Below are 20,477 nucleotides of genomic sequence, written 5' to 3'. Positions count from 1 at the left end.
TTGTTGGATTACTATGTCACTTAAAGTTTAAATATCATGTAGAGAAATATGCTGCAATTCAATCATTTAGAATACATAACTTTGATAAAATATGGATGAAGTGGGAAAATATTTTTGTAATTGATTAATTATTACTACATGTACTTGTCATTATATTTAGTACATGTATTATTGTTATTATTATTACTTTTACTATTGTACAGCAAGTAACCTAAACCACAGGGAGATGTATGCATGTATGAAAGGTATGTTTGTGTAAGTGTTTGATGTATTGTATGTAACCAAAAAAATAAATAAATTATAAAAAAAAAAAAAAAAAAAAAAAAAAAAGTCCCTTTTTAAAGAACTGCCTTTAAATCATCGGAAAATCAGTCCCGCCGTATACCTATCAATAAGGTAGACGACTTATCGGATGTGGTAACTTTGTTTATCGGAATTTGTCTCTCTCTCCGAGAAATTTCTTTCAGAAGAAAAAGCTACCAGTAAATCTTGTCAAAGAAAATAAAAGACAGGAAAGCTTCTCGTACTCAGGGTGAAGGTAAGCTTTCTTTTAATTGGCGATATTGATAATTTGTTTACCGTTCTTGGCGATAACTCAGCGACCACCATCATTAATGAAATAAAAGAAACTACAAAAGAGAAACAAACTAATGGTAGCTCAGCTGGTCGGAGTACATTTCACGAGTATGTACATAACGACGTTAAAGATTCGGATGATGACAAGAAATATCAAAAGCGCTGAATATCGGACCATACGCCAAAATTCCAAAGACAAGGGGATTGGCACGCCTTACAGTAGACCCGTGTCTGCAGTGGCAGGTTCTCCTGTGCAGCCTCTTCCTGTTGGTTTCGGTGAGACTCGCATTCAGTCAACCCTTTCGGTCATCCCAGAGTTCAATGAGGATCCCCCAGCCGTCCGATGTATGTCAAAGGTGCTTGAAGACAGATCATTCGAAGAGTCGCTTCCCCTCACCTACTCGCAATCCTCCACTGGGTGCGCAGGAACAAATACAACAGGGAGACATAAATGATAAGTATAAATTGTGGCCAAGTTGGTGCGTTATTCCCGATATTAGCATGAAAAACACTCCGCTAAATTTGAAGATAAGCATCATCAGATTACAGACAGGGTCAAGAAAAAGATTGTTTCACTATCGCTTGTTTTGGAAAGAAATAGGAAATTAATTACGACTCCTTTTTTCAATTATTCTCTTGATTTCGAATCTTACCCACCGCCAGTGCAATTTGTGAATAATAAATCAGCCTTATTGAATGGAGATTTCGTTTCAGAAGCTTCAAAGAGCTGAAAAGCTCAGGTAGAAAGGTTCAGGTACAAGGAAAACCTTATATGATAAATGATTTGAACGTAGCAGAAAGCCATGAAGAGAAGAGACTTATTTTAGATCTTAGTTTCTTGAACAGTTTCATAAAGGAAAAAAAAAGGAAAATTCAAAAATTGGAAAAAGCCATTCAGCATTCAGGAATTGCTATGTGACGAAATTTGATTTGCAATCAGGATGCCATCAAGTATATATTGAACCTAGTTTTCAGCACTTTTTGGGGTTTTCATTGAACGGAAATTATTTTTGTTTCACTACATGTTGTATTTACCTTTTGGTCTTTCATCAACTCCTTATGTTTTCACTAAATGTTTAAGACCATTGGTTAAGTACTGGAGAAAAATAACCTTTATTTGGTTTTGTATTTAGATGATGGTATTGTCTTGGCTATGTTTGAAGCAGGATTTTTCATAGATGTGGAAAAAAATTGCATCCTGGGCCCGGTTTTTCGAAAGGTGGTTAACTTTAACACAGTGTTAACTCGGTGTTAACTTCTATGTTAAAGTTAACCATGTGATTAACTGTTTTTCAAAATGCGAGTTTGCGCTAACACTGTGTTAACTTTAATCCACCTCCAGTACCTGTGTTAAGTCTTAACATGGTGTTTAAAAATGGCTCCCGACTTCATTTTCTGTCCGCCTCAGACCAAAAATCTTCAAAATTTCAAAGGTCCAGACATTTTGAAGTGTGTACTGATGTCGAACTATAACGGTGTGTTGCTTATGTTGTCATAAATTGATATACCCGTCAAATCTCATGAAATTTACCCAAGGGGAACAGCTAATGGAAAAACTGGTACAGTTGGATGATTGCGTTACACTTTTCTGTCAGTGGCAATATCTTGCACGTATCTATAGATACGTCTGGCATAAACTTTCAAGGGGGGGTTGTGGTTGTCAATATATATATAAAACTCGTATTATATTTACTTATATGAAATCCTGCAACAGGACCCATGCTTAAGATGTAATTTTACCTATTTTTTGGCTTTCAAATGTCAAAGTGCATGATGATAATCTCCATTGTTTAAAAACTTTAAAAACATTATCGTCTGCACTGGCCTTTTGAAAAACAGAATTTAACCATTGTGTTAGCTGATCACTTGGTTTGGAGTTAACACTGCGTTAAACTTAACCTCTGTGTTAAAGTTAACCAGCTTTCGAAAAGCCGGGCCCTGGACAAGAAATTGAATGGTGTTATGGAGATCGTTTGATTTCAGTTTGAGTATACCACAGCGGAGAATTGTAGAATTGTAGAGGTTTGTTTAGAAAGGGTTAGTAATGTTTTACCAAACATGTCTGAGAAAATCGTAGTGCAGTTTACATGGAAAATTATTTCTATGTTGCCTGTCATGGGAAATGCGATTACTAGCTTGGAACTATGGATATATCTTTAATTGTTGTGATAAAATTTAGAAATTCATTTCATTAAGGATTATCTCCCTCATGTATAGCTCTTATCCTTAGACAAATTTGGCCCCAGTCTTTGGCACTCTGTATTTCCTTCTAGTTCTTACAAGGTTATTGTTATTTCGGATTTCCAAAATTTCGGCTTGAGCATCACTGAAGAGACATTATTTGTCGAAATGCGGATCTGGTGCATCAAAATTGGTACCGTATAAGTTTTACGTTCTTGCCACAACGATTTTGAGAGTCGGGTCTCGCGGGACAGAAAAATAGAATTTTTTTAATACCTGAAAATTATTTCTGTAGGAAATATTTAAGATCATACAATTGTAAAAGCCTTCAAAGATTCTCAAGGAAGGATGTTGTTGTTTATTCAGATGCTAGTGATGTTGAGGAAGTGGCATACTTTGTTGAGATTGATGAGAAAATACGTCATTGTGCATGGAATGAGGTTGAAAAAAAAACCCCGTTCCACATGGAGAAAATTAACTCATATTCATCGGGCCCATTGACTGGGATATTAAATGTGTCTAAGACTGAAGCATGGTTTTGAAGAATTCCATCTTTTGAAAGGGAGTTGGAGTATAGGTACGATTACCAAAAGTGGAATCAATGCCAAGTTCGTTTAAAATACAGTTATAATAATGAGCCTCACAAAGACTATGTTGTTACAAGCTTTGTCATCTGGAACCAAATCATATCCCTCATGTATCCAATCTAATTCTTTTACCACTTCTGGTTTAATAAACACAGAAAGATGCTCAGTAGATGGTACGTACTTTTATCTCAATATGTCTAATGCGGGATTTTGATAGTCCTCTTATACTTTTAATCCATTCTGACAAAATATCAAGTTCTTCTTTTTCATAGTTAGCCCATCGTCTGGCAATTCCTTTTACATTTGATAGAAACTAACTCTCGGGGTACATTCATTGTTCCTAAATGGCCGTCATCTTATTTTTGGTCATTGTTTTTATGAAAGTAGAATGAAGTCATGCCTATTTACATTTTTATGAGTATTACATACTTTACAAACAAGGACATCATAATTCTATTTTCCGTATTCTCATCCAATGTATTGGCTATTAAATTGGATGCAGTGAGCAAATATAGATAAACTCGTCCTGGTGTGTAGGGGCATATTACATGAGCTATGATATATATATATATTTCATAGTATTAATTAATCGGGATTTACAGGATTGGAGATGCATTGATGTATAGTTTTATAAGACGGTGCACCCAGATTATACTTGTATTTGTAAATTTTATGTATTTACAGTGAGTTAAATGCGTTGTGGATATGTATATTGATTTTTATAAAAGATTCATAAATATGTATGATTATGATCAGTTAAAATAAATTGTTTTTACATATATTCGTTTTTCAGATATATTCTGTAAATGGCAGGTGGGTGAACACACAAATCTACTCGGACCCTGAGCTTAACCAATTTTCTGCACTTCTCCCTACTTGAAGGTCAAGGCTGAAACACACGAAAGAAATATAAGTATGCACTTTAAAACACGATGTGTATATGGTTTTCATCGCATAGTTCAAATTTAACAGTGGCGTATGGCAAGCCCTTTTACTATTTATTCGTAAAATAAGATATCTCTCTAAATAAGAGAGATGTCTCTATTGGTTAAAGAGATACCTCTGTAAGTTAGAGAGATATCTTTTTACGCTAGGGAGATATCTCTTTAACCAAAAGAGATATCTCTTTTGTTTAAAGAGATATCTCTTTAAACAAATGAGATCTCTTTACGTTTGGGAGATATCTCTTTCTCTTTGAGATGTATCTCTCAGAGAGAAAGAGATATATATCTAGCGTATAGAGATATATCTCTATCGATGTAAAAAGAGATATAATTATCTTTAAGTTAGAGAGATATCTCTTTAAATTTTCAAAAAGAGATATCTCTTTTAACCTAAAGAGATATCTCTTTAGATTTTTCTCTCGGTGATCATAATGACTTCTCCCTGTTGCATTGTCATTGAAATGATGTAACCCTATTTTTTAACCAAGTAAAATACTTCTAGTGTACAAATGGCGGGAAAGGTTGAAGAGATGGTTGGGGTAACATTGTCAAGTTGCCGAGAGGCGAAATCTAGTCTAGCTTGCATATTTCATCAAATTGTCTTTGTTTTTTTGTTACCTGTACATGTATACATTTCACATGCGGTAAAAGCAAAATCTTCCCACAGGATTGCAACCATCAGGATGTTGCTAAATCGCGGAACGGAAAACAGAACGGAATTTAAGAATTAGAATGATGAATGTAGATAAGATAAGGGTAAAAATGGGGGGGGGGGGGGGTGATTCATTTTGATTAAAATCAACAATTTGGGAATTGTTTACAAGCGATAAAACAACTTTATCTTACAATTTTGCATCATAAATTGAGTACGCGAATTTAGTTAAACGTTATTATAAGAATTTACAAGGCATTTTACAAGAATTTTGAAATTTCGGCATTGACAGAGGTGTTAGCGAGCAGTGACACCTACGGGTAGATAATGAAAAGAACACACGTGGTTTATACCCCCCCCCCCCGTGGCAAAATGTCATTAATGCACATGTACATGTATTTACACATAATACCGTGTATGTGTGTACTTACAACAGGGAATGTGATATGTATAAAACAATAAATAATAATTCATGATCTTATTTAGTCAACAAGTTAAACATCTTGTATTTGATTTATTATTTTTTAACTAACAGGAGACTTAGTAACCGCAGCACTCCAATTCTAAATAGGGAGAACTTCTAGCATGCAGTTAATTTTTAAACTAAATACTTGTATAGCTTAATATTTGGATTAACAATGAGATGACTTTTAATTCCATTCAAGCATAAATTCTGTGTTAGCTTTTTAGCTATTTCATATATATATGAAATAAATCTGTTAATTCCTCTTGCTATTGGTCGTAAACTTCACCCTAGTTAACATTGGTTTTGTTTCAATCTTTCTTTCCAGCTGTATCTCTTCAGTTTCAACACTAATCCGCAGGATATCGGTAAATGTACGAACTTTCACATAGATTCATCCCAAATGAGGCAAAACTTGTTTCTTCACCGGACTCATTCGTTTTAAAATTTGATGTGATACATAAATGTATATTATAGCAGGTGTAGAACTAAATTCAAATTCAAATTCAGTTATCTTAGACATATGTACATGTAGTTCGATTAAAAGCACGTTCGATTTAAATAGGCTATGTTTGGGGGAAATTGTTCAAAAAATTATTTTTATCTTTTATAATGTTGTTTTCGGGGGGGGGGGGGGGTACCTTTTATTCATTAGATGGGCTCATAAAATCTTTTCTTACGATACCAGCCAAAATAAAGTAATATAATTTGAAAGGGGTTCAATTATAATTCAAGTCTTTTTCAGTATATTATCTTATTCATTTTTTATTCATTTGTGAAATAACATACTGTCAGGATCTGGGGGGAGGGATGACACATCCGGGGGAAAAGATGACCTAATACTTATCATTTCCATTAGTGGAACTCTTCAAATTAAAGGCGCGTAAAGTCGTGCTACCGGGACAACATACGTAAACATTACTTAGGCATACGTAATATAAATTATAGTATCGAATACATATTATAACCGACTGCAAACCACGACACTGATTAAAATTCTAAAGGCAAATTTAGGAATTGGTTATTCTTACAAGAAAACGGTCGAACTTATTAAACTATGTGAATCATTAGATTTAATGATACTAAATTTGCCAAATCTGACCGATATCCGTGGCGGATTTAGAGGGGGCGCAGCTAAAATTTTCAAATTTAAGGTAATTCGCGGTATCTTGATTCTGAAAATGTACTAAATGATAATAGAAGCAATAATTTCTTCTACTCCTGGAGAAATAAATGACAAAATCTTTTGATTTCTTGAATTACTTTATTGAGAGAACTTAATTTTTTCCAAAAAAAACCCCCTTAAAATTTGGGTCATTTTATTAATTTCACCTTATTAAAATGATGGTAAATAGTACACTAAATAGGAGAAATATTTCAAGCCCCATAAAATCTGTAAAATCCATGAGGTTCCGGGGGCTTCGCCCCCTGAACCCTGGACCCACTGCCTCATAAAGTGTTGCCCCTGGATATAAAGCATCAATCGCAAGAAGAACTGTGAAGGGAAAAACCAATATGCACATCCGACACAATGACTTTTCTTGTAATTAATGGGATTCATATGTTATTAAAATTATTCTGTCAGATTATGAAGACATTTTATTTTATCATACCATTTGGACGGGTTCATATGGCATGGACTTTGTAATGGTTAATGTAACCCCCCCCTCTCTCTCTCTCTCTCTCTCTCTCTCTCTCTCTCTCTCTCTCTCTCTCTCATTTTCAAATATTTTAGAATAAGTTATATATTTGCCAAACTGCATTTTTTTTAGACGTTTATAACACTAATTAACACAACAAATGCGTTTCTAAACTGCATCTAAGCTATTTTGAAAATTGCAAAATATTGATTGAATTAGGACAGAGAACATCGTTGTTTGGAATTTTTATAATAGGTGTAGTAGAGTTTAAAAAAAACATGTAACATCCTTGATAAATTAGTTTTAGAATATTTTTAAAATGCAGTTTGACCAATGATTATTTTATTTAAAAGTACACCATGTACATTAACTTTAAATAAAAGGGGGGTGGGGTGCTATGAACGTTTCGTTTATGTCCCAGTAATCTCGCACTTGCTCGCGAGACTTGTGCATTTTCTTACCAATGACGCACAAGAGTCATCAAAGCGCGATAACTCTAATGTGCTGGTAATGAGAAGTATTGCCAACAGGCGCTTGCTTGATATTTTTATTAAAACTTACTATGCAAATTATCAAGCAAGCGCCTGTTGGTACATTCATCCACAAAATACACCGTGTAAAAATACATATGCAGTAGTATGAGGTATCAATATGAAATGGTGGATTCTGAGGATGACTCCTGTTTTCTCTGTAATTTCTGCATCCCTTGTTCATAATAAGCCTTTTGATTTTGCAAAATGTTGACCTCCTCACAACATTATTGCATAATATATTTTCCGTTTTCCGTTCCGTCTTCCGTTCCATTTTCCGTTCCGCGTTTTAGCAACACCCCAGCCATCATGATAAGATTTGCTTTGGCGGGCTTCCGTTTTAGGGAGAATTCCTTAAGTATTCAAAGTAATAAAAATATTGGAAAGAGATATCTCTTTCTCTTTGAGAGATATCTCTTTTTCAACGATTAAAGAGATATATCTTATACTTTGAGAGATACATGTATATCTCGAGGAATTCTTAGAGAGATATCTCTTTAAGTGGAGATATCTCTCAAAGTAAATGAGATATCTCTCAGAGTAAAAGAGATATATCTTTAAGTGAAAGAGATATATCTTTAAGTGAAAGAGATATCTCTCAAAGTATAAAAGATATATCTCTAAGTGAAAGAGATGTATCTTTAAGTGTAAGAGATATCTCTTAAAGTAAAAGAGATATCTCTTTAAGTGTAAGAGATATCTCTAAAAATATAAGAGATATATCTCTAAGTGAAAGAGATATCTCTTATTTAGAGAGATATCTCTTAAGATTAAGATATATCTCTCATTTTAAAGAGATATCTCTTTAAAATAAGAGATATCTCTTTGATTTAAAGAGATATCTTATTTTTCGAATAAATAGTAAAAGGGCTTGCCATAGTGGTTCTATTTCTTATGCTATTTTTTCTTCTTTCCTTTTATGTCATGTATTCATATTTAGGTAATAATTTTATCACTAATTAGGTGTGTCTTATGCTATATTCCCCCCCCCCCTTTTCCTTTTATATCGTATTCATGTTTAGATACTAATTTTAGATGTTAATTTTATGTTTGTGTATATGTTTTAATGCAGGACCACAATGGAAACTAGCTATATGCTAATTTGTGTAATCCTGGATAAATAAAGGCTATTATTATAGTGGCGATGTATAAGTGTTTATTTGTAAACAATTTGCTTCTGCAGCCAAAGTGGACAAAGCTGTTATAGTTCCGTTTCCTGGGCACATAAATTAACAGGTTACTCAGATCCATGTCATTCCTCTTTAATTATTCAGATTAGGAAGGAGTTTTGAGAGAATGCAAGAAACCAGTCATGAAGAAAGAACCCATTCTGTCGCACCATTTATTGCTACTTGCAAAAAAAAGTTGGAAATAACAAGAGTTATCTTCTAGATTTACGCATTAATACAGTGAAAGGTGAAGAAAACGAACAGTTATCAATCTCATACATGTAACTCCTAAATAAAGCAATACGAAATAGAGATCTAGAGTTGGGTAAACACGGATCCCTCGACACACCAGAGGTAGGATCAGGTGCCTAGGAGGAGTAAGCATTCCCTGTTGACCGGTTACACCCTCCATGAACCCTATATCTTGATCAGGTAAACGGAGTTACCCTTAGTCAAAATCAGTGTGCCAAGAACGGTCTAACACGTGCGGTTTGAAACACTCCAGACAGCATTTGACCCAATGATATGTTGTATTGGCAAACTAGATCATTCTAACAACCATAGACAATTTGCGACATGCTGACTTTAAATGAGACTGTTGGAACCCCTACACCATCAACTTGCTTGTCAGTAACCTGCCTCGATTTAAAACCTGATCATACACAGAACAAGCTCTTGCGTTTTGAATCAGTTGAAGGTGGAATATTGAAGCGTGTTTGCTACTTGAAATATGTAAAGACACTTTCTCTTTATTTCTGTCCATATTGATTCAATTCCTTGTCAATGCCCTTGATACAAAATCCTACCGTTACAATTACTGGTCTGGGTTACTAACTTCACCCAAGGTCTCTAACCAGTTAGTTACACCAGCTCACTCTGATAACGGTGTACAGACTTATTCAGCCAATTTATTACCAAATGTTAGAGTTACTTTGGCCATTCAATAAGTGCAACCAATACACGTACTTCTGCACTTTCTAGTATTCAGCCCGAAGTGACCAAAATCCCCCTAGCCCTTATTAACAATAAAACGCGAAAATGGGGCGGCTTATTCAGCTTTCTCACTATCTTTTTATTTATCTTAGTCAACTCACTAAAGCTGTGATCTGATCTGTTTCCTTCTCCGGTCTCTGGAGTGTTGTTCAACACTGCCTGGCTTGGCAGACTGTTGCTCTTTATATAGACTAGGAAGAGTCTAATCCATAGGGAAAACATAGATAGAACATAGATTGGTCTATTTCCAACTCCTGGGGGTAACGCAATACAATTACACAAGCAAATTTGTATTGATTTGAAACCTGATTCACTGCAGTGGTATACACAAACACAACAGAGTGTCCTGTCAAATATATTGAAAACGAATATCAACTTAATTATTCGTTTTTGCTCACCCGATCAAGAATTGAGACAAGCATATTCACCAAAAAGTTTTATTTTTATTCAAGCTTAAGCTTGTTTAGAAGGAATGATACATCGGAGAAATTTAATATGGGTGAAAAGTGGAGGACATGTACAATAAAATTTTGAAATTGAAGACTTTCAAATTTAATTCATTCTGTCAAAAAATGCTGTTTTAGTTTAAAGTAATGCGGGGGGAAAATAATCTCGGCTGGACTTGAACCCGCAATCAGCAGTGGACTGGGCTATACCCTTCTAGGAAAATCAAATTCAAAAGGAATATTGCTGATATTTATATTTTCATTCATATTTTAAAAGGAAGTCAGTCATTATGACGATAAATTACTGGGTACCAAAGGAAAACATATTGGAAATGTAAATTTAAATGTATCAGAAATGTTCAACTCTCAAAATAATAGTAAATCTCAAAATGTACTGAAGATACAAGTATCATGCTCATTTATGATAATAATAATAATAATACCATATTTATATAGCACCCTTTTCATACACTTTTAATGTACATGTACGCTCAAAGGTGCTTAAAAATAATTAAAATGTAATTTATCCAGAAACGGCACATAGCTAGTTAGCCAATATTCAAGTAGTATTTATATGTAATTTACGCATATCTAAACTATAATCCTTGTCATATTTGACTGTCTGTATTGAGCCTCAAAATGCCAATTATTGTAAAATTTTGTGTTTGTGACAATCAATACTATATTGTATTGTATTGTATGCCTTTATATACACATCAACAGCTACAAATGTGATAGAATCAATCAAAACAGCATATCAGTTAGGCACAGACACTCGACGTTTTAAATATCTATAATTAAAAAAATTGTCTTCCTGTAAACATAATTACAGGCCTAGGAAGACATTTTTTTTATTATAGATATTTAAAACGCCGAGTGCCTGTGCAGTTACATGTACTCTAAATCAAGATAAATTTTGTTAATGTCCATTTAAAAGTAAGACAATCTCAGTTTTGACATACACGTAAAAAAGCTAGAAATATTTATCACTATTTATATCGTTATTCAATATTCATAGACAGGTGCCTAGTTAACTAAATGCCGAGTTAACCAGGTGCCGAATTTACTAGGTGCCAAGTTTACCAGGTGCCGCCGGAGTTCACCTGGCCTTGTGCCGAGTGAACCGTTTTAATGTGATGTATCGTTAAACATCTTTTTATTTTTCTATTCTATCGATTTTGACATTTCCTAACACTGTAACGTTAGTTCTTTAAGAAAATTGGTCTTTTAAAAACTTTCTTTTCCATTGGCGTCTCGTTCTACTGTGTGTTCCGCGTTTTAGCAACACCCACCATTTGGTGTACGAGTTGACTAAAACATGGCAGACGATCTACGAAGCAGGTGATTATGAACCATTATTATTATTTTTACTTGTTTAATGTGTATGAGTTATATATTTATATGTACATTTGATAAGCATTCTATTGTCAAAGCGACATTTCTTTGTTTGAACGAGTGGTGGAGAAAACAAAAATCTCACTGATGTTTGTGTGAGTAGAGGAAATTCGAGTCGTTATAAAGTATTGTTTTGATATGTATATTATAAAGTTTGATAGTAGTGTTCTGCTATGTAATTGGTATATTAATGGAGCTATCTTTAGAGCGAGCGCAGCTACATGTACAGGAGTGGATCCAGAAGTGTTCCCCAGGGGATTGGGTTTAGTCTCATCACTCCATACATTTTTGGGTGGTCAACCAATTCAGCAGGCTGGGAGATATTTTTGCGAAAACGCAATTAACCCTCTTTAGCAAGAGTAAATAGGTCTATATCCCATACAACCGAGAAAAACACTTGTGGAGTACAGCTCTTTGTGTTTCATGTGAAAAAGAGGGGGGAAAAAGCTATAATGTCTTATACAGGTTGGCAAAACTTCCCCTGTAGCGAGATATTCTCACTAAAACGCGATTATCCCTTTTTAACGAGAGTACATATATCCCATACAACCAAGAAAAACACCCTAGGAGTACATCTCTTTGTGTTTCACATGAAAAGAAGAAAAAGTGCTAAAATGTCTGATACTTCTGCAAATATATAAATCAAAACAAAAACACTCACAATGTGTATTGGGTTTCAGACTGCTACTCTGATATGAAATTTCTTGACTGTGTTGTCAATTTCATAGAAACAATTTGCGTCATGTTGAGTGAGTGTCGCACATATTCGGCATTACACTGGATTTGCCATTATTTTCAATATAGACGCCAAAACACCTGTTTATGGTAATGTTTACTCTCTTGCTAAAGAGGGATAATTGCGTTTTAGCGAGAATATCTCACTACAGGGAAAGTGTTCCCAACCTGTTATACTTCTGCAAACATAGAATTCAAAACAAAAACACGATGTGATCCGGATTTCAGCCTCCTTCCCTCTTGTGCAGCAATGTTGATATGAAATTTCTTGACTATGTTGTCAATTTTATACTCTAGACAATTCGCATCATGTTGAATGTGTGTCACACTTATTCAGCATTACATGGAATTTGCAATTATTTTTAATCAAAACAGCAAAACACCTGTGTATGGTAATGTTTACACTCTTGCTAAATAGGGATGATCACAGTATAGTAAGAAGATCTCACTATAGGGGAATTGTTCCCAACCTGTTCAAGCAAGTTTTGAAACTATGGACCAACATTTAGTAAATTTTACAAGTGCACAAATAGGCAAATATATTTATTTTATACCTTCGTAGCCTAAGTGTGGTGGGTTCTGACCTTCATCCTCCCATAGGCCTACATGTATCTACATGCCTGACATAGCCTCTACCAATGAAATTAAGATCATAATTGATTTAAAAGAAAATGGGGGAAAATCTGTATTTTACTAAATAAAAAAAAAATATGCATTTAATATAATAGGATAATGAAAATGATAATTTTTTTAAATTTAATGGCAAGGTGGCAATTTTCTTGAAATTTATCTAATAGTCCTTAAGTAGGAATGATGTATTTTGATTTTTGAAACACAATGATAAATATTTCAGCATTCACATTATAGTAAAACTAAATAAATTTATACATGTTTTTAACACACCCCTCTCCCCTTTTGTTGTTGTACATTATTACAGGAAATAAATTGCATTTTTGAAAATACATGAGGGCATGAACTTCGATGCTCATGATGCCAGCATACTTCATGAAGCATGCTGACACTTTATAAAACGTATGCTGGCATGAAGTGCTACTGTTCACATCGGTTCATGTATTTTCAAAAATAAAGTTTACTTTTTGAATTTACAATTTACTTTCACTTCTGTCAAAATATACCAAGCCATTAAAATAGTTGTACTATATGTAATCATGTAGATTTAGTACATATTGTTCACATTTGTGGGGTAATCATAGTAATGGCCATCATTTCAATCAGTAAAGATATCAAAGGTAAAATTTATTAAAAATGTAAATATATTGAAATCCATTCACAAGCCTTTATTAGATTTAATCAAGTTGATCATGATCATTGGATATTAAATTGCTTTCATAGACATATGTACAAATTAATGAATTTCTGTGTCATAGTATAGGTTTATTTTTATTCTCATGTGCGTGTATTCTAAACCCGTACGTCAACTCCTAATTTAGATCCGCCATTGCTTCAGTTGTATCATGATATCAAAATGGAGACATTGGCACCACACATTTTTTTCTTGCTACAGTGTATACATTTTGGTATATACATTACATGTAGCTTTGTGTAAGCTAGGGACCACAGGACTAGGATGAAATTGAGATAACCTGTGTTCATAATCTGAGATCCATTTTTGATGAGAGTTACATGTATGGAATTGTGACCTAAAATTTTTCTAGACGAATTAGCAGCTTTAGCTCAGAATTTTTAGCATGCTTTAGTCATTAGAGTAAGAGCTCGCAGTACGAGCCAGAGCTGGCTTGCAGTGTTCACTAAAATAATGAAAAATTGAAATACATATGATACTTTGTGCAAGTTGATTACAATTTCCAATCACAGAGACATGTCCCAATATTTCTCTTTTTTTAACCAATCCCATCTAAACTCAAAGCAGTTGAAAAGAGAAAACTTAATGAAATGCGACCTAAAACTTGCAGTTTTAAATAAAATGTTAGTTAGAAACCTTTTGAATTTATTGTTCCAAACACATGGGAAATAACTCCTAAGGCCTTCCTTCTGTATAAGCTTAAAAGGGAAGAGATATAGCTGCAGTCTTGTAGTCCTGCCTGACTAACATTCTGACGTGACATCATATTATTGCAACAAGAGAATAAGACTGGAATAATGACAACAAAATAAATATATTTAGGAAACAGTGAGGAATAACAAATCAGAAATAACAGATGGAAAAGTGGATATGTTTGTTAATTAATGCTCGAAAACTTTCAAATTTACTTTATTAAGTGATAAAATGCAGTTTTAGTGGAAAATAAACTAAAAAATCAAATTTCCTCACAATGTACAGATTGGCAAGCTACACATATTAACACACTGAATTATCTGGATAGGCAATTAAATCGAAGGGACAAGGATTAAATATATTGCTGATATTTATTTTGCATTTTTAGCAAGATATAGAACTACTGCAAACCAGAGAGGATGAAAATAAAAAATGATTGTTGTTACGGATGATGACTGTATTATTGTTGTTACGGATGATGACTGTATTATTGTTGTTACGGATGATGACTGTATTATTCTTGTTACGGATGATGGCTGTATTATTGTTGTTACGGATGATGGCTGTATTATTCTTGTTACGGATGATGACTGTATTATTGTTGTTACGGATGATGGCTGTATTATTGTTGTTACGGATGATGACTGTATTATTGTTGTTACGGATGATGACTGTATTATTGTTGTTACGAATGATGACTGTATTATTGTTGTTACGGATGATGACTGTATTATTGTTGTTACGGATGATGACTGTATTATTGTTGTTACGGATGATGACTGTATTATTCTTGTTACGGATGATGACTGTATTATTGTTGTTACGGATGATGACTGTATTATTTTTGTTACGGATGATGGCTGTATTATTGTTGTTACGGATGATGACTGTATTATTGTTGTTACGGATGATGACTGTATTATTGTTGTTACGAATGATGACTGTATTATTGTTGTTACGGATGATGGTTGTATTATTCTTGTTACGGATGATGACTGTATTATTCTTGTTACGGATGATGACTGTATTATTGTTGTTACGGATGATGACTGTATTATTGTTGTTACGGATGATGACTGTATTATTGTTGTTACGGATGATGACTGTATTATTGTTGTTACGGATGATGACTGTATTATTGTTGTTACGGATGATGACTGTATTATTGTTGTTACGGATGATGACTGTATTATTGTTGTTACGGATGATGACTGTATTATTGTTGTTACGAATGATGACTGTATTATTGTTGTTACGGATGATGACTGTATTATTCTTGTTACGGATGATGACTGTATTATTCTTGTTACGAATGATGACTGTATTATTGTTGTTACGGATGATGACTGTATTATTGTTGTTACGGATGATGGCTGTATTATTCTTGTTACGAATGATGACTGTATTATTGTTGTTACGGATGATGACTGTATTATCCTTGTTTAGGATGATGACTGATGAGGCGAAGACAAACAGTGTGATGAAGACCATGATCCTCTTCAGTTTGTCCATGATCTTCTTCCCCGTTTTCTTGTACTTCTTCTCCAAAAGTGTGTTCTTTGAAGGTAGGTTATGTACATGTACATCTACTGTAGGTAATGCGATGATCTATCAAATTTAACCATTAGTCTAGATACATGTATTTAACTGTGCAGTAATTCTTTTGGCAGCTGGACAGAATTTTTAAAAAAATAAATCATTGTTATGTAGACAGTGGTTACAATTTTATGTAAGAATAATATAAAGAAAAAAACGTTATGTATAAAGATACTGAATGAGACAATTCATTATGTGTATGTAAGTGTATGTAGCTGATTTGTAATTCATTGTTTAAATACTGTCAACCTAGATATTCAGAGGAAGGCAGCCCTTTACCAAAATTGTTAATGTTATAATCCAAGAGATAGGGGGTTTGGTACTAGGGTGATGTGTTAAAGTGATTTTAATGTCTTTATCATTTGAAAGACTTCTTTATTTTTCTGATACTCAGATACTGTATGAAAACTAGATAGATATATACTAAAATTGTGAATTTAGCAATTGAAGAGTTCCAACTTAAAAAAAAAAATTGTACAAAAAATTAACATAAACCAGTCATTGTAGCATGCATGTCAAATTTGTTCAAATGAATGAAATCAGGCCTTTGATGTAAACATTTACCTTGTTCTGATTAAATTAGAGATTATGTAAACTTTAACCTTGTTTTTTTTATTTTAGCAATGATGGGGATCACAAGTCAAGACAGCTCTTTCTATGCAGCATTTGTTTCCATAGGAACAGTGCATATTATTCTTGGACTATTTCTGTACACTGCATTTACAGAGGATACTTCTAGGTCTTCAGACTTGAAGACAGAGTAGTTAATTACTGACTAATCCAGACTGAACATGTGTACAAAGTTTTGTTCATGTATATAGAAGGTAGATTTATATAGGCTAAATATATCTGTATATGGACGGAAAAAGTAGTGAATGATTGATGATATGTGCAATATGAATGGTTAGTTATGATCAATTTAAACATGTATACTGTACTTTTATTTTCATAATTGGTTGACTTTTTTGTAAAGTACAACTATCTTGATAGATTTTACTTTGTTTATCATTTGCTGAAAAATGATACCAAATCAGAATTTCATTGGGTACCAGGTAATTTATATTACATCATCACAAGTATTACACTATTTTTTAGCAGAAATATATTCTTTGATGTTTTGAATATTAATATAAATTTCCAACACCACAACTTTGTTACATATATATATGCTATAGTTTTCATTTACGGCCATTAGGACCAGGGTGGTGTTATGCCTCCTTTATGTTAGTTTGTTTAGTCACACATTCGAATTTCTTCATTTCTGGATGACATCACACTGCATGGCGCTGTTTCTGTCTTAAACTAGATGTGTTTTAGGTACAGCGTTTTAGCTTGTCGGGTCTGATATCTGTCTCAGTAGCAATTCAAGAAGAAGAAAACGGAAGATCCCCTTTAACAGTTCATTATTGATTAACAAATTTAATGAAGATGCTGCCATAAACATAAGAATAATCCTAAGTTAATGATCATAGTTGTGTGTTTTAGGCCTGAGTATCGCAAGATAACTCACAATACGATATGTATCGCGATATTTGTATGCAATACGATTATATCACGATACAATTGCTGTTTAGAAAATAATTATTTCCTTCCTTTATTAAAAGAGATCTTAAAGATAATTGATGGCCAACAGAGTTATTTTAAACCAATTGTATTATGTTTGTGATGCCTCCGCAAGTGATTGGTCATGTTTGTTGTGTTGCCGCTGTATGGCATGGTAGCAAGACGTAATTGGCACACAGCATTCTTTCTGTCCGATTTCAGGAACCCAAACGATTTCCAGACAGCGAACTTGAATGCAGCAGGTGCATTTCGTATATCAGTGTCCACAGACTCCATTCAGTCTGACAACCATGTTGTCCGTTGCCATGTTTGCAAAAGGAATTAGATATGTCGTAGCCAAAATTAGTTTGACACGTGAATAGAAAGAAAACCACTAACAGTATCACGATTCTGGCATGACGATATCATACGCGTATTGTGGGATCTCGCGATCAATACAATCGATATATCGGCGTATCGTTACACCTCTAGTATGTTGTCACTAGAGTCAAACATACAAGAATGAAGTGCTGGGGATGAATAAGTTTGATTTGTTATGCACATAATGCACTATATCTAGTAATAAGTTTATATGTTTAAAAAACAACAGGGAATGAAAATCCCATCGCTGTAAGCATGAATTCACTATAAGCGTTTGTTTCACTACAAGCATGAATTCACTATAAGCGTGTTCACTGTAACCATGTTTTACTGTAAGCATGAATTCACTATAAGCATGTTCACTGTAACCATGTTTTACTGTAAGCATGAATTCACTATAAGCGTGTTCACTGTAAACATGTTTTACTGTAAGCATGAATTCACTATAAGCGTGTTCACTGTAACCATGTTTTACTGTAAGCATGAATTTACTATAAGCGTGTTCACTGTAACCATGTTTTACTGTAAGCATGAATTCACTATAAGCGTGTTCACTGTAACCATGTTTTACTGTAAGCATGAATTCAATTATAAGCACGTTTACTGTGACCATGTTTTACTGTAAGTGTGAGTTTTCACTGTGTCCGTATTTTACTGTAGTTTTACGTACTGTCTATGCTACAGTATTTTAGGGTTAATAGTCGTATAATATTTGGATTGACATGGGAACAGAAACAAAGTGATTGTATAGAGTTCTGAGATAATCTCCAGTTTCTGTTACTTTATTCCTTTATGTTTTGTACTCCTTGTCAGTGTCTTCACACCCACCCACCCCAAGTTTCAAACATTTTTGTGTATTTTGAAGTGATTCCTTGGTGGGTTTTTCATGAACAGATTGGGATGAGTGTGACTAGTCCTTTGATTGCTTATAACCTAATTTTTTACATATACAAGATTGTAAATTGTAAGGTTTAATGCAATAGGACAAATCAAGATCAAATCATTTTGTCCTGATCAAATTTTCCACAATTAGATTTGGTCAAGGCAGGGGAATAGTTCTACACAAAATTCATTTCAATTTAGACACAAGTATACTTTGATGTTATATACTTCAGAAATTTTAATGTACTGGTAACAATATATTATCTTAATATTTGAAATGGGCAAAATACAGAAAATCTTGTCTGAGCTTTATCAAAGCATTAGATCATAGTGTTCCTTGATAAGTATCAAGTGATCAGTGGCATGATGATATTCCATATTAATGATGTCTATATTGTTGCTGAGACTATGTAGCTTGTAAATGCTGTACTATTATACAGTTTAGTAGACAAAATCTTGTGACTTACTTCATTACTTCAGAACCAGATTCTAGATATTTGCAAATCTACGATGTTGTAATCAAACATTGATGATATGATAGTATATTACACACTGACTTGCTCACATTTCTTTGTTTTCTATTAGAATGTGATTCATTTGGAGAAAATATTTTCACAATAAACAATGCCCGTATCCAGGCCTTGTCATTCATTCATGGCAAAACATTTTCAGCTATCTTGGGATTCATGCAAAATCATTTTTGGAGGTATGTTTACAGATTTCAGAGTTGGTTTCATTATAATCAAACTCTTCAGGGGTAGCATAATTATTATAGCATAATCAAGGGAACAGTTATTTAAGTACACCCAGTTAACAAATTAGTGACTCTAAATACAAAGCCTAAATATGCAACTGATTTATTGTGCATGATTCTTACAATTTATACTGAAATTTAATTGTTGATATTTTGGGGGTGAAATTATGTTAATTTTTTTTTATGAAAAATAAAATAAAAAGACCAAATAAAAATTGAAGTTGCATGTGCATTGGAAGTTGTCTGCACATTGTTTAATGAAGAAGATCACCCCGAGAAGAATTTTAGAATATTATAAATTACATTTTATCCAGTACATTATGGTTACTAAATAGTGCAGTGAAAACCAGTCACTCTGTCTTCTCCAATGTCCATGATTCACGAGATTACTCGAGTTGTATCAGTGACGGACATTGGAAGTTGCAATATATTGTACCGTGCAGAAGCTCCATCTCGCTAATGTATAACAATCCCGTGGGGATCCGGGTTAGAATAAGTACCCCTTGCTTGTACGTAAGAGGCGATTAAATAGAGCGGTCCTTCGGATGAGACCGCAAAAACCGAGGTCCCGTGTCACAGCAGGTGTGGCACGATAAAGATTCCTCCCTGCTCAAAGGCCGTATACATAAGCGCCGAGCATAGACCTAAATTTTATATCCCTTCACCGGCAGTGGTGACGTCTCTATGAGTGAAAGATTCTCGAGAGGGACGTTTAACAACATAAAATCAATCGATCAATGTATAACAACTTCCTGATATTGAAAGTTATTCTACTGAACAGAAGGTCCATCTCGCTTGTACAGTAACGCTATATATTTGATGTTACAGTATAGGAATTATTGAACAACTGTTAACAAAGGAATTAACCCAAAGAGCAGTGATACAGTACAGAAACAACAAGTCTTATCACAGGGGAAAATGTACGGGTAACGGATATACTAAATACCTCTGTATTATAGTAATCAATGTTGGGGTTCTGGTGGGTATTGAGTGA

General features: G+C 33.9%; 1 protein-coding gene across 1 annotated transcript; it reads left to right on the top strand.

Moving 5' to 3' along the window:
* Positions 1 to 11,280: 11,280 nt before the first annotated feature.
* Positions 11,281 to 19,366, top strand: LOC125663458 (vacuolar ATPase assembly integral membrane protein vma21-like). Its single transcript, XM_048895740.2, has 3 exons — positions 11,281 to 11,522; positions 15,775 to 15,893; positions 16,546 to 19,366. The coding sequence occupies exons 1-3, from the start codon at positions 11,500 to 11,502 to the stop codon at positions 16,686 to 16,688; spliced, it is 285 nt and encodes a 94-aa protein (XP_048751697.1). The 5' UTR covers positions 11,281 to 11,499; the 3' UTR covers positions 16,689 to 19,366.
* The last annotated feature ends 1,111 nt before the right edge of the window (positions 19,367 to 20,477 follow it).

Source organism: Ostrea edulis, chromosome 2 (assembly GCF_947568905.1).
Source record: "Ostrea edulis chromosome 2, xbOstEdul1.1, whole genome shotgun sequence".
Taxonomy (NCBI): domain Eukaryota; kingdom Metazoa; phylum Mollusca; class Bivalvia; order Ostreida; family Ostreidae; genus Ostrea; species Ostrea edulis.
The sequence above is the reverse complement of the archived record's forward strand: the minus strand, read 5'-3'. Positions and strand labels throughout refer to the sequence as shown.